Source organism: Ranitomeya imitator, chromosome 4, assembly GCF_032444005.1.
Source record: "Ranitomeya imitator isolate aRanImi1 chromosome 4, aRanImi1.pri, whole genome shotgun sequence".
In the NCBI taxonomy this organism is placed as follows: Eukaryota; Metazoa; Chordata; class Amphibia; order Anura; family Dendrobatidae; genus Ranitomeya; species Ranitomeya imitator.
The window spans coordinates 261,616,530-261,631,247 of NC_091285.1; the positions used below are offsets into that span (position 1 = coordinate 261,616,530).

General features: G+C 43.7%; 1 protein-coding gene across 5 annotated transcripts in view; it reads left to right on the forward strand.

Annotated features, from left to right (window-relative positions):
* CAPS2 (calcyphosine 2) overlaps positions 1-14,718 on the forward strand; it is a 166,313-nt gene that overhangs the window by 2,534 nt on the left and 149,061 nt on the right. For 4 of the 5 annotated variants that reach the window (XM_069764577.1, XM_069764580.1, XM_069764578.1 and 1 more), the window contains exon 2: positions 12,757-12,842. In XM_069764577.1, the coding sequence (XP_069620678.1) occupies positions 12,765-12,842 (78 nt within the window). In that variant the 5' untranslated portion in view covers positions 12,757-12,764. Of the gene's footprint in view, positions 1-12,531; positions 12,671-12,756; positions 12,843-14,718 lie in introns of those variants that run through there. The other variant, XM_069764576.1, reaches the window with a different exon arrangement.

Consider the following 14,718-nt stretch of genomic DNA (forward strand, 5'->3'; position numbering starts at 1 on the left):
CAGTCTTCATTCCAACCCTAACCCATCTCTTCAACCTATCACTAACAACTGGTGTTTTCCCCTCAAGCTTTAAACATGCCTCAATCACACCTATCCTCAAAAAGCCCTCTCTTGACCCATCCTCTGTATCTAGCTATCGCCCTATATCACTTCTCCCCTATGCCTCCAAACTACGGGAACAACACGTCTACCTTGAACTGTCCTCCCATCTCTCTTCTTGCTCCCTCTTTGACCGCTTACAATCTGGCTTCCGGTCACACCACTCCACTCTAACTGCCCTAACTAAGGTCACCAATGACCTCTTAACCGCCAAGAGCAAGCAACACTACTCTGTCCTCCTCCTCCTGGACCTGTCGGCTGCCTTTGACACAGTGGACCATTCCCTAATATTATAGACCCTCTCATCCCTTGGCATCACAGACTTGGCCCTATTCTGGATCTCATCATACCTAACAGACCAGACATTCAGTGTCTCCCACTCACACACCACCTCCTCACCTCGCCCCCTATCTGTCGGAGTCCCACAAGGTTCAGTCCTAGGGCCCCTGCTCTTCTCCATTTACACCTTTGGCCTGGAACAGCTCATAGAATCTCATGGCTTTCAGTATCATCTCTATGCTGATGACACACATATCTACATCTCTGGACCAGATATCACCTCCCTACTAACCAGAATCCCTCAATGTCTGTCCACTATTTCATCCTTCTTCTCCGCCAGATTTCTGAAACTTAACATGGACAAAACAGAATTCATCATCTTTCCCCCATCTCACGTGACCCCCCCCCAACGAACCTATCCATTACAGTGCATGGCTGCCCACTCTCCCCAGTCCCACAAGCTCGCTGCCTCGGGGTAATCCTTGACGCTGATCTCTCCTTCAAACCACATATCCAAGCCCTTTCCACTTCCTGCCACCTTCAACTCAAAAATATTTCACGGATCCGTACATTCCTAAACCAAGAATATGCAAAAACCCTATTCCATGCCCTCATCATCTCTCGCCTTGACTACTGCAACCTCCTGCTCTGTGGCCTCCCCTCTAACACTCTCGCACCCCTCCAATCTATTCTAAACTCTGCTGCCCGACTAATCCACCTATCCCCCCGCTATTCCCCAGCTTATCCCCTCTGTAAATCCCTTCACTGGCTCCCCATTGCCCAGAGACTCCAGTACAAAACCCTAACCATGACATACAAAGCCATCCACAACCTGTCTCCTCCATACATCTGTGACCTCGTCTCCCGGTACTTACCTACACGCAACCTCCGATCCTCACAAGATCTCCTACTCTACTCCCCTCTTATCTCCTCTTCCCACAATCGTATACAAGATTTCTCTCGCGCATCACCCCTACTCTGGAACCCTCTACCACAACATACAGTGGGGCAAAAAAGTATTTAGTCAGTCAGCAATAGTGCAAGTTCCACCACTTAAAAAGATGAGAGGCGTCTGTAATTTACATCATAGGTAGACCTCAACTATGGGAGACAAACTGAGAAAAAAAAATCCAGAAAATCACATTGTCTGTTTTTTTATCATTTTTTTTGCATATTATGGTGGAAAATAAGTATTTGGTCAGAAACAAACAATCAAGATTTCTGGCTCTCACAGACCTGTAACTTCTTCTTTAAGAGTCTCCTCTTTCCTCCACTCATTACCTGTAGTAATGGCACCTGTTTAAACTTGTTATCAGTATAAAAAGACACCTGTGCACACCCTCAAACAGTCTGACTCCAAACTCCACTATGGTGAAGACCAAAGAGCTGTCAAAGGACACCAGAAACAAAATTGTAGCCCTGCACCAGGCTGGGAAGACTGAATCTGCAATAGCCAACCAGCTTGGAGTGAAGAAATCAACAGTGGGAGCAATAATTAGAAAATGGAAGACATACAAGACCACTGATAATCTCCCTCGATCTGGGGCTCCACGCAAAATCCCACCCCGTGGGGTCAGAATGATCACAAAAACGGTGAGCAAAAATCCCAGAACCACGCGGGGGGACCTAGTGAATGAACTGCAGAGAGCTGGGACCAATGTAACAAGGCCTACCATAAGTAGCACACTACGCCACCATGGACTCAGATCCTGCAGTGCCAGACGTGTCCCACTGCTTAAGCCAGTACATGTCCGGGCCCGTCTGAAGTTTGCTAGAGAGCATTTGGATGATCCAGAGGAGTTTTGGGAGAATGTCCTATAGTCTGATGAAACCAAACTGGAACTGTTTGGTAGAAACACAACTTGTTGTGTTTGGAGGAAAATGAATACTGAGTTGCATCCATCAAACACCATACCTACTGTAAAGCATGGTGGTGGAAACATCATGCTTTGGGGCTGTTTCTCTGCAAAGGGGCCAGGACGACTGATCCGGGTACATGAAAGAATGAATGGGGCCATGTATCGTGAGATTTTGAGTGCAAACCTCCTTCCATCAGCAAGGGCATTGAAGATGAAACGTGGCTGGGTCTTTCAACATGACAATGATCCAAAGCACACCACCAGGGCAACGAAAGAGTGGCTTCGTAAGAAGCATTTCAAGGTCCTGGAGTGGCCTAGCCAGTCTCCAGATCTCAACCCTATAGAAAACCTTTGGAGAGAGTTGAAAGTCCGTGTTGCCAAGCGAAAAGCCAAAAACATCATGGAGAAATGGGCCAACATACCAACAACAGTGTGTGGCAACCTTGTGAAGACTTACAGAAAACGTTTGACCTCTGTCATTGCCAACAAAGGATATATTACAAAGTATTGAGATGAAATTTTGTTTCTGACCAAATACTTATTTTCCACCATAATATGCAAATAAAATGTTAAAAAAACAGACAATGTGATTTTCTGGATTTTTTTTCTCAGTTTGTCTCCCATAGTTGAGGTCTACCTATGATGTAAATTACAGACGCCTCTCATCTTTTTAAGTGGTGGAACTTGCACTATTGCTGACTGACTAAATACTTTTTTGCCCCACTGTATCAGACTCTCACCTACCATCGAAACCTTCAAAAAGAACCTGAAGTCCCACCTCTTCCGACAAGCCTACAACCTGCAGTAACCACCAATCGACCAAACCGCTGCACGACCAGCTCTACCCTCACCTACTGTATTCTCACCCATCCCTTGTAGATTGTGAGCCTTCGCGGGCCGGGTCCTCACTCCTCCTGTACCAGTTATGACTTGTATTGTTTAAGATTATTGTACTTGTTTTTATTATGTATACCCCTCCTCACATGTAAAGCGCCATGGAATAAATGGCGCTATAACAATAAATAATAATAATAATAATGATTAATTGGTGGGAATAGTGTACTTAACCCCTTAACGACCAGGGTATTTCCGCTTTTTGCTCTCCTTCTTCCCAGAGCCATAACTTTTTTAGTTTTCAGTTAATATGCCCATGTGAGGGCTTGTTGTTTTCGGGACAAGTTGTACTTTTGAACAACACCATTGATTCTACCATATAATGTACTGGAAAATGGGGAAAAAAAATCCAAATGCGGTGATATTGCAAAAAAAGTGCAATTTCACAATTGTTTTTTATTTACCATTTTTACCATTATATAGGCTGAACTGGATGGACAAATGTATTTTTTCGGCCTTACTAACTATGTTACTATGTTACCAAATGCTAAAATTGACCATAATATGATACCCAGGTCAGTACGAGTTCATAAAGACCAAACATGTCTAGGTTCATCATTTTCCGATACCCGTAGCGTCTCCATTTTTCGTGATCTTGGGTCAGGTGAGGGCTTATTTTTTGTGTGCCGAGCTGACGTTTTTAATGATACTATCTTGGTGCAGATACGATCTTTTGATTGCCCACTATTGCATTGTATTGCAATGTTGCAGCAACAAAAAAACATTCTGGGATTTTGATTTTTTTTCTTGCTACGCCGTTTACGATCAGATTAATTATTTTTATGTATTGATAGATCAGGCGATTCTGAACGCGGCAATACCAAATATGTGTGTTTTTAATTTTTTTAATTTTATTTTGAGTGGGGCGAATGGGGAGGAGATTTAAACTTATATTTTTTAATATTTTTAAAAACATTTTTTCACTTTTTACTTGCTTCAATAGACTCCATTGGAGACTAGAAGCTGCAATCTGATCACCTGTGGTACACATAGCAGGGCTGCTGTCATAACTGTCTGGCAATGACAACCACATGGGTGGTGCTCAGACCCTGGTTTGCCATGCTAACCCACCGGCGACCCGTGGTCATGTAAGACTACGTTCACATTAGCGTTGTGCGCCTCTGCGTCGGTGACGCAACGCACAACGCACGCAAAAACGCACCAGAACGCACGCAAAAACGCTGCGTTTTGTGACGCATGCGTCGTTTTTTGCCGAAATTTGGACGCAAGAAAAATGCAACTTGTTGCGTTTTCTTGGTCCGACGCTTGCGGCAAAAAAGACGCATGCGTCGCACAACGCAACAAACAAAAACGCATGCGTCCCCCATGTTAAATATAGGGGCGCATGACGCATGCGTCGCCGCTGCGTCGCCCGACGCAAACCCGACGCAAACTAGCATAACGCTAGTGTGAACGTAGCCTTACACAGGTGCCGATGGGGGTTGTTTGCGACACACTTCCAGCACGTACATGTTAAATGGATTGCAAAGTGGATTGCGATTCCACTCACAGCACAAATAATCACAGCTGATCAAATAAGCTGTCATGTGCCGGAAAAGGTGCGGGCTCAGCATGGGAGCACGCTCCCACCAAACGGGGGGAGGCATCTTATGAAGGTCACTGCACATCATTGAGTGTTAAGGGGTTACGACATTGTATATTTTGTAGGTCACAAACTGCTTACCCTTACACATTGGTCAGGACATTGAGTTGGTCTGACATTGTTTATCACATTGGTCGGGCATTGTTTACTCTCACACATTAGTCAGCTATTGAGTTGTTTGTGCATTGTTCAATTTCACACACTGGTTGGGCGTTCTTAACTTTTACATATTGGTCAGCCAATGTTTACTTTTATATACATCACTAATTTCATGAAACTTGGGAAAATCACAAATAACAAATAGGTTTCACATCCTACTTTACCTCCTATTTTTCAATAAAAATGCTGCCAAAACTGATGGCAACTTTTTTTTGCTATTTTTTTGCACTTATTGCTTTTTATGGGTACAATGCCCCTAAAATCTAACTTTTAATTAATAATAGGTAAAATGACCTAATAGAGTCAGGAGACAGTATTACTTAACCATATAACTTAATACTAAAAAAGGATAGAGGTATCTAGGTGAGGGGGTGCTCTCTCCCTAACTCACCCTACCTTACCGCGGAGGTTGGCACCCTAAAGTCGACATGGCGCCCCCACTCAACGACGGCTCTCCCTTAAGACCCTAATGGAGACTACTTAAAGAAAACACCACCACCAACACCACAAATATTTTAAAGTACTAATGTGCTAAAGTGACACCTGCAAGGTATATTCCATGTTGATCATATACCAGTAAATCTTTCAGGATTCTTTTGGTATGAATCCTGCTCTCTGGTAACTGGGGTGCGAGCTGTGAATAGAGATATTGATAGATTTTCTACTCTATATCAAACAAGTGCAGGCTGATATATCTTATCATATAGATATTTAAAGATGCAGAAAATCTTCAAGGGAAAATATACACTCTATAGAATAATATTGTTGTTGTCAACTGCACAGCATGTGGTATTTCACACGCAAAAAAATGTCAATCTGAACAAAAAGAGGGGAAGTGTCCCATTCTGAGATATTTGGAGAGTATATTCAGACTCCCCAATTCATAGGTAACAATAACCACAATAGTAAGGGACTGCTCACACGTGTTCAGTAAAAGGTGACAATGCAAGCCCAGTTACATAGCACATTGCGGGGTTTAAATAATCCAAAAGTTTTAAAACGTGGTCAGAGAAAAAACAGTACTAGTAGTACTCATCATTTTGCTGCCCGTCCCAACGCGTTTCCCCCCGGGAGATTGACCGGGATTCATCAGGGGACCAAACAGGGGGGCTTGTTTCCCAAGCCGGTGGCTGCTACAATGAGCTACACCTGGCTCTGACCGCTCACTGTGAAGGGTTACCTGTCACTCGTCACCCTGCTTAAATAACGTCTGCCGCCATGCTCGGCGTGCCCTCCTACCGTATATGGCGTGTTACCTCTGCCGATCTTAGTGTCGGAACAGAAAGCGTTCCTACCATAGGGAGGCCATTCAGTGTGACACGCAATGATGGAACGCAATGCGCTCCACCCTGCGCAGGCGCACTAAACGGCGCCATTATACCGCGTCCGCCACTATACTCAGCGTGGCCTCTTACAGGAAATGACATATCGCTACTGCCGGCGTTCGGGCAGCTACAGACGTACCTGCTACAAAGGAGAAATTGCATACAACCAATAATATTGAAGCGCTTTGTGCCTCATCTTGTGCACGCGCATTAGGATGTATGATGTGTGATACCATTAACACTCGCCAGGGACAATGCTTAGCAAGACAAACGTCATACACTAGTGGGTCAATATTAGATAGAAAAGCAGATCAAAAAGAAATTAACTAGATATCTTTAGACAGGATTGGAGGATGATTAGTAACCCTTCATTGGCGGTCATGTAAAAAACGTTTTCTTAACTATCACTAGGTAGGTGGGGTCAACTATAAGTGGTCCATATAATATTGTTTCGCTTATCAAGCGAAAACTGTTTATGTGGTCATAGACCTATACATTCTCAGTTGACTGACACTTTTAACCTTGTGAATACCAAAAAATATTTAAATAAAACTGGTAAAGTTGAGCTGCTCATTCAGACCTGAAGGAGACATGGAGTCCAAAAGGTAAATCCACCTTGTCTCTCGCTGGAGTATCTTTTTGTCCCAATCGCCCATCCTGACAGGCATGGGGATAGTCTCTATAATCTGGAATGAAAACGAGTCAAGATCACCCCCATGTTTGTCAACCATATGACGTGCTAACGGGGTGTCACGTTTATGTTTAACATCTCCCACATGTTCACCTATTCTAATTCTCAGCTGTCTTTTTGTTTTCCCGACATAATTTAACGGGCAGCTACATGTGCAGAGATATACTACTCCCATAGTTCTGCAACTGGCAAAATCTCTGTTTTTAAAAATTCGTCCTGTGGCGACACTACAAAATGTGTTGAATTGATTAATCAATTTACAGTTCTTGCATCCTCTGCATTTAAATGTACCCACATTCCTGCGTTCTAGCCAGGTACCTCCCGCTTTTTGAGAAACCAAGTGACTATGGACCACGTGTTCTCGTATAGATTTTCCTCTTCTATACGTGACAGAGGGAAATTTGGGGATACATCCCACCAAGTCCGGATCAGCCCGCAAGATACCCCAATAGCGTTTCAGAATCCCCATCACCTTATGATTTTGGTCATCAAAGGTACCAATAAGTCTGGTGAGATTATCATTTTGTTCTTTTGATTTGACATTAAGTAGGTGATTCCTGTTTGCTCCACGTGCCGTCTCATACCCGGCATTAATTACGTGGTCTGGGTATCCCCTGTCTCTGAACCGTTGTTTTAGTCTACCTGCTTGATATTCAAAATCTGACAGGGAGGAGCAGTTCCTCCGTAATCTGAAGAACTGCCCCTTTGGGATCCCTCTTTTTAGACTGTTGGGATGGTAGCTTTCCCATCTCAGGAGGCTATTCGTCGCCGTCTCTTTCCGATAGATGGAACTGCTCAATGTCCCCTCACTGTTCTTCCAGAGAAGGACATCCAAAAAGGAGATCTTATCTCCCCCCACTTCGCAGGTAAACCTTAGATTTAAGTCATTTTTGTTCAAGTGGTCCACAAATCTCCTGAACGAGGCGGCACTTCCTGACCATAGGACGAGGACGTCATCGATATAGCGCCCCCAGAAAATAATCTGGGGGCACCACGCGACATCCCCGTCTCCAAAGACCAGTGTCTCCTCCCACCAGCGCAGGAGCAAGTTAGCATACGTGGGGGCACAAGGAGTCCCCATCGCAGTGCCCCTGAGCTGGTGGAAGAACTCCCCGTTAAACAGAAAAAAATTATGAGTCAGTATGTATCGAAGTAGTTTAACCAAAAATCTGTTATGTGGAAGGCAATGGTTTCCTCGTGCTTTAAGATAGTATTCTACTGCCTCTACGCCCTTCTCGTGTGGTATGCTGCTGTAGAGGGTTTCTACATCTATTGATGCCAGGATAGTATCTGGCTCAATTTGAATTCCTTCGATTTTGGTTAATAAATCTGACGTATCTCTAATATATGAGGGTAGAGAATATACAAACGGACGCAGGATCTGGTCTAAATAAACACTTGAGTTTTGGCAGAGTGCGTCTATACCAGCCACAATCGGACGTCCTTTGAGTGGAATATAACCCTTATGAATTTTTGGTAGGGAATAAAAAGTTGCCAGTACAGGATACCTTGGGTACATATAATCGAACTTGCTCTTGGATATGAGACTATCCCCTAATGCTTCAGATAATATTATTCTCAATTCAGTTTGGTAGGGCAATGTGGGGTCCTTTTTTAAAATTTCATAGGTTGTGGAGTCAGATAGAATACTCCTACACATCGTGAGGTATTGTGATTTGTCAAGGACCACCACATTGCCCCCTTTGTCAGAGGGTTTAATTATGATATTATGATTTTTCTCCAGGGACAAAAGTGCCTGTCTTTCTGTATCTTCCAAGTTGGAAGTCAATGCATTCCTTCTTGGGTCAATTTTATTAATCTCCTTTGTGACCAGATCAAGGAAAATATCAATGTTTCCGAAATTTCCGTTTGGAGGCATCTTCCTACTTTTAGGTTTCAGGTCTGAATACGGGCCCTCTCCGATACCCCGACTCCCTTCTGCAGCTAGTCCAGCCAGCAGTCTTACATCTTCTAATGAGTCAGCTAATATGCCCAATAATTGGCATTGAGATTTATCATTATTAATGAAAAATTTTCTCCATTTCCCTCTGTCACGTATAGAAGAGGAAAATCTATACGAGAACACGTGGTCCATAGTCACTTGGTTTCTCAAAAAGCGGGAGGTACCTGGCTAGAACGCAGGAATGTGGGTACATTTAAATGCAGAGGATGCAAGAACTGTAAATTGATTAATCAATTCAACACATTTTGTAGTGTCGCCACAGGACGAATTTTTAAAAACAGAGATTTTGCCAGTTGCAGAACTATGGGAGTAGTATATCTCTGCACATGTAGCTGCCCGTTAAATTATGTCGGGAAAACAAAAAGACAGCTGAGAATTAGAATAGGTGAACATGTGGGAGATGTTAAACATAAGCGTGACACCCCGTTAGCACGTCATATGGTTGACAAACATGGGGGTGATCTTGACTCGTTTTCATTCCAGATTATAGAGACTATCCCCATGCCTGTCAGGATGGGCGATTGGGACAAAAAGATACTCCAGCGAGAGACAAGGTGGATTTACCTTTTGGACTCCATGTCTCCTTCAGGTCTGAATGAGCAGCTCAACTTTACCAGTTTTATTTAAATATTTTTTGGTATTCACAAGGTTAAAAGTGTCAGTCAACTGAGAATGTATAGGTCTATGACCACATAAACAGTTTTCGCTTGATAAGCGAAACAATATTATATGGACCACTTATAGTTGACCCCACCTACCTAGTGATAGTTAAGAAAACGTTTTTTACATGACCGCCAATGAAGGGTTACTAATCATCCTCCAATCCTGTCTAAAGATATCTAGTTAATTTCTTTTTGATCTGCTTTTCTATCTAATATTGACCCACTAGTGTATGACGTTTGTCTTGCTAAGCATTGTCCCTGGCGAGTGTTAATGGTATCACACATCATACATCCTAATGCGCGTGCGCAAGATGAGGCACAAAGCGCTTCAATATTATTGGTTGTATGCAATTTCTCCTTTGTAGCAGGTACGTCTGTAGCTGCCCGAACGCCGGCAGTAGCGATATGTCATTTCCTGTAAGAGGCCACGCTGAGTATAGTGGCGGACGCGGTATAATGGCGCCGTTTAGTGCGCCTGCGCAGGGTGGAGCGCATTGCGTTCCATCATTGCGTGTCACACTGAATGGCCTCCCTATGGTAGGAACGCTTTCTGTTCCGACACTAAGATCGGCAGAGGTAACACGCCATATACGGTAGGAGGGCACGCCGAGCATGGCGGCAGACGTTATTTAAGCAGGGTGACGAGTGACAGGTAACCCTTCACAGTGAGCGGTCAGAGCCAGGTGTAGCTCATTGTAGCAGCCACCGGCTCGGGAAACAAGCCCCCCTTTTTGGTCCCCTGATGAATCCCGGTCAATCTCCCGGGGGGAAACGCGTTGGGACGGGCAGCAAAATGATGAGTACTACTAGTACTGTTTTTTCTCTGACCACGTTTTAAAACTTTTGGATTATTTAAACCCCGCAATGTGCTATGTAACTGGGCTTGCATTGTCACCTTTTACTGAACACGTGTGAGCAGTCCCTTACTATTGTGGTTATTGTTACCTATGAATTGGGGAGTCTGAATATACTCTACAAATATCTCAGAATGGGACACTTCCCCTCTTTTTGTTCAGATTGACATTTTTTTGCGTGTGAAATACCACATGCTGTGCAGTTGACAACAACAATATTATTCTATAGAGTGTATATTTTCCCTTGAAGATTTTCTGCATCTTTAAATATCTATATGATAAGATATATCAGCCTGCACTTGTTTGATATAGAGTAGAAAATCTATCAATATCTCTATTCACAGCTCGCACCCCAGTTACTAGAGAGCAGGATTCATACCAAAAGAATCCTGAAAGATTTACTGGTATATGACCAACATGGAATATACCTTGCAGGTGTCACTTTAGCACATTAGTACTTTAAAATATTTGTGGTGTTGGTGGTGGTGTTTTCTTTAAGTAGTCTCCATTAGGGTCTTAAGGGAGAGCCGTCGTTGAGTGGGGGCGCCATGTCGACTTTAGGGTGCCAACCTCCGCGGTAAGGTAGGGTGAGTTAGGGAGAGAGCACCCCCTCACCTAGATACCTCTATCCTTTTTTAGTATTAAGTTATATGGTTAAGTAATACTGTCTCCTGACTCTATTAGGTCATTTTACCTATTATTAATTAAAAGTTAGATTTTAGGGGCATTTTTTTTTGTCTTTTTTGGTTGTCATTAGTTATATGCTCCGATTCTATATTTTTTTGTCTGGTTGTTTTTTTGTTTTTTTATGGGTACAAAAACGCTGAAAGAAATGACAAGCTGCAGTTTTCAAAAAAGCAGCAGTTTTTCAATTGAGTCAGGAAAAACAATGTGTGTGCATGAGATTTCAGAAATCTGATAGCTATTGCTGGTACTGTAAGGCTGTGTTCACACGTTGCGGTTTTTTCGCGTTTTTCCCCGATAAAAACGCTATAAAACCGCAAAAAAAACCGCATACAATAAGCATCCCATCATTTAGAATGAATTCCGGATGTTGTGTGCACATGATGCGTTTTTTTCCGCAAAAAAAACGCATACCGCACAAAATCCGGACATGCTCTATCTTTTTGCGTTTTTTTTTCGGATTTCCCACTCCAAAATGCATTGGGAAGTGTCCGGAAAAAACCGCGGCAAAAATGCGGCAAAACCGCGGCAAAAACGCATGCGGTTTTCTTGCGGATTTCATGCAGAAAATGTCCGGAATTCTCAGGAATTTTCTGCATGAATTCCTGAACGTGTGCACATAGCCTAAAAAGCAGCTTTTAATTTGCATAAATAAGCAGAAAAACTGCAACGAGTGAACATAGCCTGAGACTGGAGAGACAGTGCGCATTGCTCCACCAGCGCTGCCAGATAAAGCCAAGTGCAGCACCTGTCAGTCCCATAGGGAATGAATGGAGAAGCGGTACTTAAGGTCATTGCGGTGTCTTAGCGGATGTACCCCCACCGATCATCCGGACAGGTGATACCCCTTAGAAGCGTTGCTCCCCTTCAGACAACGTTCTGCCCTGGCTGCAGTTTTTGCTATAAAATAACTAACTGCACGTTCCCCGGCCAACCGCAGAGTCTCCACCGCTGCTCCCGGTGTCTGCCATTGACCGCGGCAATGATGTCATATTAAGAGTATGGCAAACACCCGGTGAGCTCAGCAGTTCTGCTAGTGTGGACGGAACGCCCCCTCCAGGGCCGCCGAGCTCACTGATTGCCCGCCACACTGTGGAAGTGATGTCAGCGCCACAGCCAACGTCAGAAAAGCAGTGGCGGAGACTCGGCGCTGGACCGGGGGAAGGCGAATACAGAACCTTGTCTGAAAGGGAACAACCCCTTTAACCCCTTCCCAATGTGGTCAATATTTGTTTTTCCTCACCGTCATACAAGAGCCATAACTTTTATTTTTCTGTTGTCATAGCTGGATGAGGACACGCTTTTTGCAGGACGAGTTGTAGCTCAGAATGACACCATTTACTTCTGGAAAACAGGAAAAAATTCCAAGGAGAGAAAAAAAAATGCAAGCACCACTCCATTTTTTTTTCAGCACTGGAGTGGTGCTTCTACCATCAGGTCCCTGCCCCGTCTCATACTCATTCCGCTGCTTAGTCACCTTTTGTCAGCGCCGCTCCTGTAACCGCTATCTTGTAACTGCAGCTTCTGATTGGCCAGAAGTTACGTCACAAGCTCTCAATTTTACAAGACCCGTCTTCCATTTTTCCGCTGTCGGACTGGTGAGCTGTAGCTTTCAGTGACTGGCTGTACTATTGTGCTGCAGGTGGGGTTCTACGTCTCTGATATTTCTTTTCCTTTATTTCAGTTTTCAGGATGAATTTGGAAATAAAAGGAGTCGCTGCAAGTCCTCGAGGTCATAGTCATGTCTCATCAAATGCTGCTACTGCCAAGGTGAGTGGAATCATTTGTACGTTCCCGATTTTCAGCCATGCTATCTATATTCCATGGCATCGTATCTCAGAACATGACATCCAAAGCTAAAGTGGTGGCATTGTGGTTCAGAAATGATAGGTGTTTCAGGGCGCAACCATTTATTCATTCATAGGTGCAATCAGTTATTACTGCTCAAAGATTGGTAATAAATGGTTGCACATCCAATTAGAGGAGTGTTTCAAGTGGGGTACCATATGGCTCTGTCCTGACTCCAGTGTTGTTCAACATTTTTATAAATGATCTAGATAAGGGTACTAAAGGTAAACTGATCAAATTTGCAGATGATGCAAAACTAGGAGGGATTGCTAACACTAGAGAAGAAGAAAGGATTCAGAAGGACCTAGACAAGCTTGAACAATGGACAGCGACTAACAGAATGGTATTTAATAGGGAGAAATGCAAGATTCTACATATGGGAAAGAAAAACAAAAATTACATATAGAATGGGAGGAATAGAACTAAGCAACAGCACGTGTGAAAAAGGCTTGGGTCTACTACCACTACTACTAATAGATCACAGACTGCACATGAGTCAACAGTGTGATGCAGCAGCAAAAAAGGCAAACACAGTTCTAGGATGTATAAAAAGAAGCATGGAGTCTAGATCACGTGAAGTAGTTATCTCCCTATAGTCCTCCTTGGTCAGGTGTTGTGAATTCTGCTCTTGGGTTCCCTCCAGTGGTTGTAGGTGGGAATGCAGTTGTCTCTGACTCGCAGTCCTGTCCAGGTGTATCGGATGATTACAATTCTGACTGGGATATTTAAGTGTGCAGGATCCTTTAGCCCTTGCCAGTTGTCAATGTTTCTTGTGAAGTGTTGGATCACTTTCTGGCTTCTCCTGCTTGCTGCAGGGGTATTTAGTCCTCCGGCTGTGACGAGGTGTCTAGGTGTGTTAGGTACACTCCACGGCTACTTCTAGTTGCGGTGTTAAGTTCAGGATTGCGGTCAGTATAGTGGCCACTTTCTCCAGTGAAAGTTCTCATGCAGCTCCAAGGTCACCGGATCATAACAGTCAGGCCTCAAATGGAATAATGTGATCAGTTCTGGGCACCACATTTAAAAAAAGACATCAACAAACTGGAGCAAGTTCAGAGAAAAGCGACCAGAATGGTGACCGGTCTGCAAAGTATGGAACAGTTAAAATATCTGGGAATGTTTAGCTGCAAAAAAGAAGGCTAAGAGGAGACTTAATAGCTGTCTACAAATATCTGAAGGGATGCCACAGTGTAGAGGATCATCCTTATTCTCATTTGCAATTGAAAACACAAGAAGCAATGGGATCAAACTGAAAGGGAGAAGATACAGATTAGATATTAGAAAAAACTTTTTGACAGTGAGGGCGATAATGAGTGCAACAGGCTGCCACGAGAGGTGGTGAGTTCTCCTTCAATTGAAGTCTTCATCCAGAGGCTGGACAGCCATCTGTCCGAGATGGTCTAGTGAATCCTGCATTGAGCAGAGGGTTGAACACGATGATCCTGAAGGTCCCTTCCAACTCTAACATTCTATGATTCATCACATAGGCAATGCAAATAGCAGCTACTTTTCTATCAGCTTAAAGGGAACCTGTCAGCAGGATTGTGCTCAGTAACCTACAGACAGTGTCAGGTCGGCGCTGTTATTCGGATTAAAATGATACCTGGGTTGATGAAATCCGTCTTGTGGTTGTTGTGTAATCTTTATTTTCAGTTTTCAGTTAATGATATGCTCGTGCCCCCGGGCGGCCTGTGGGGGTCTTCATGTGGTGTTCTGCTTATGTATTCATGTGTATGGCCTCTAAAAGGTCACTGATCCTTCACTGACCTGTTCCCTAGTTTAGATAATGAATATTATA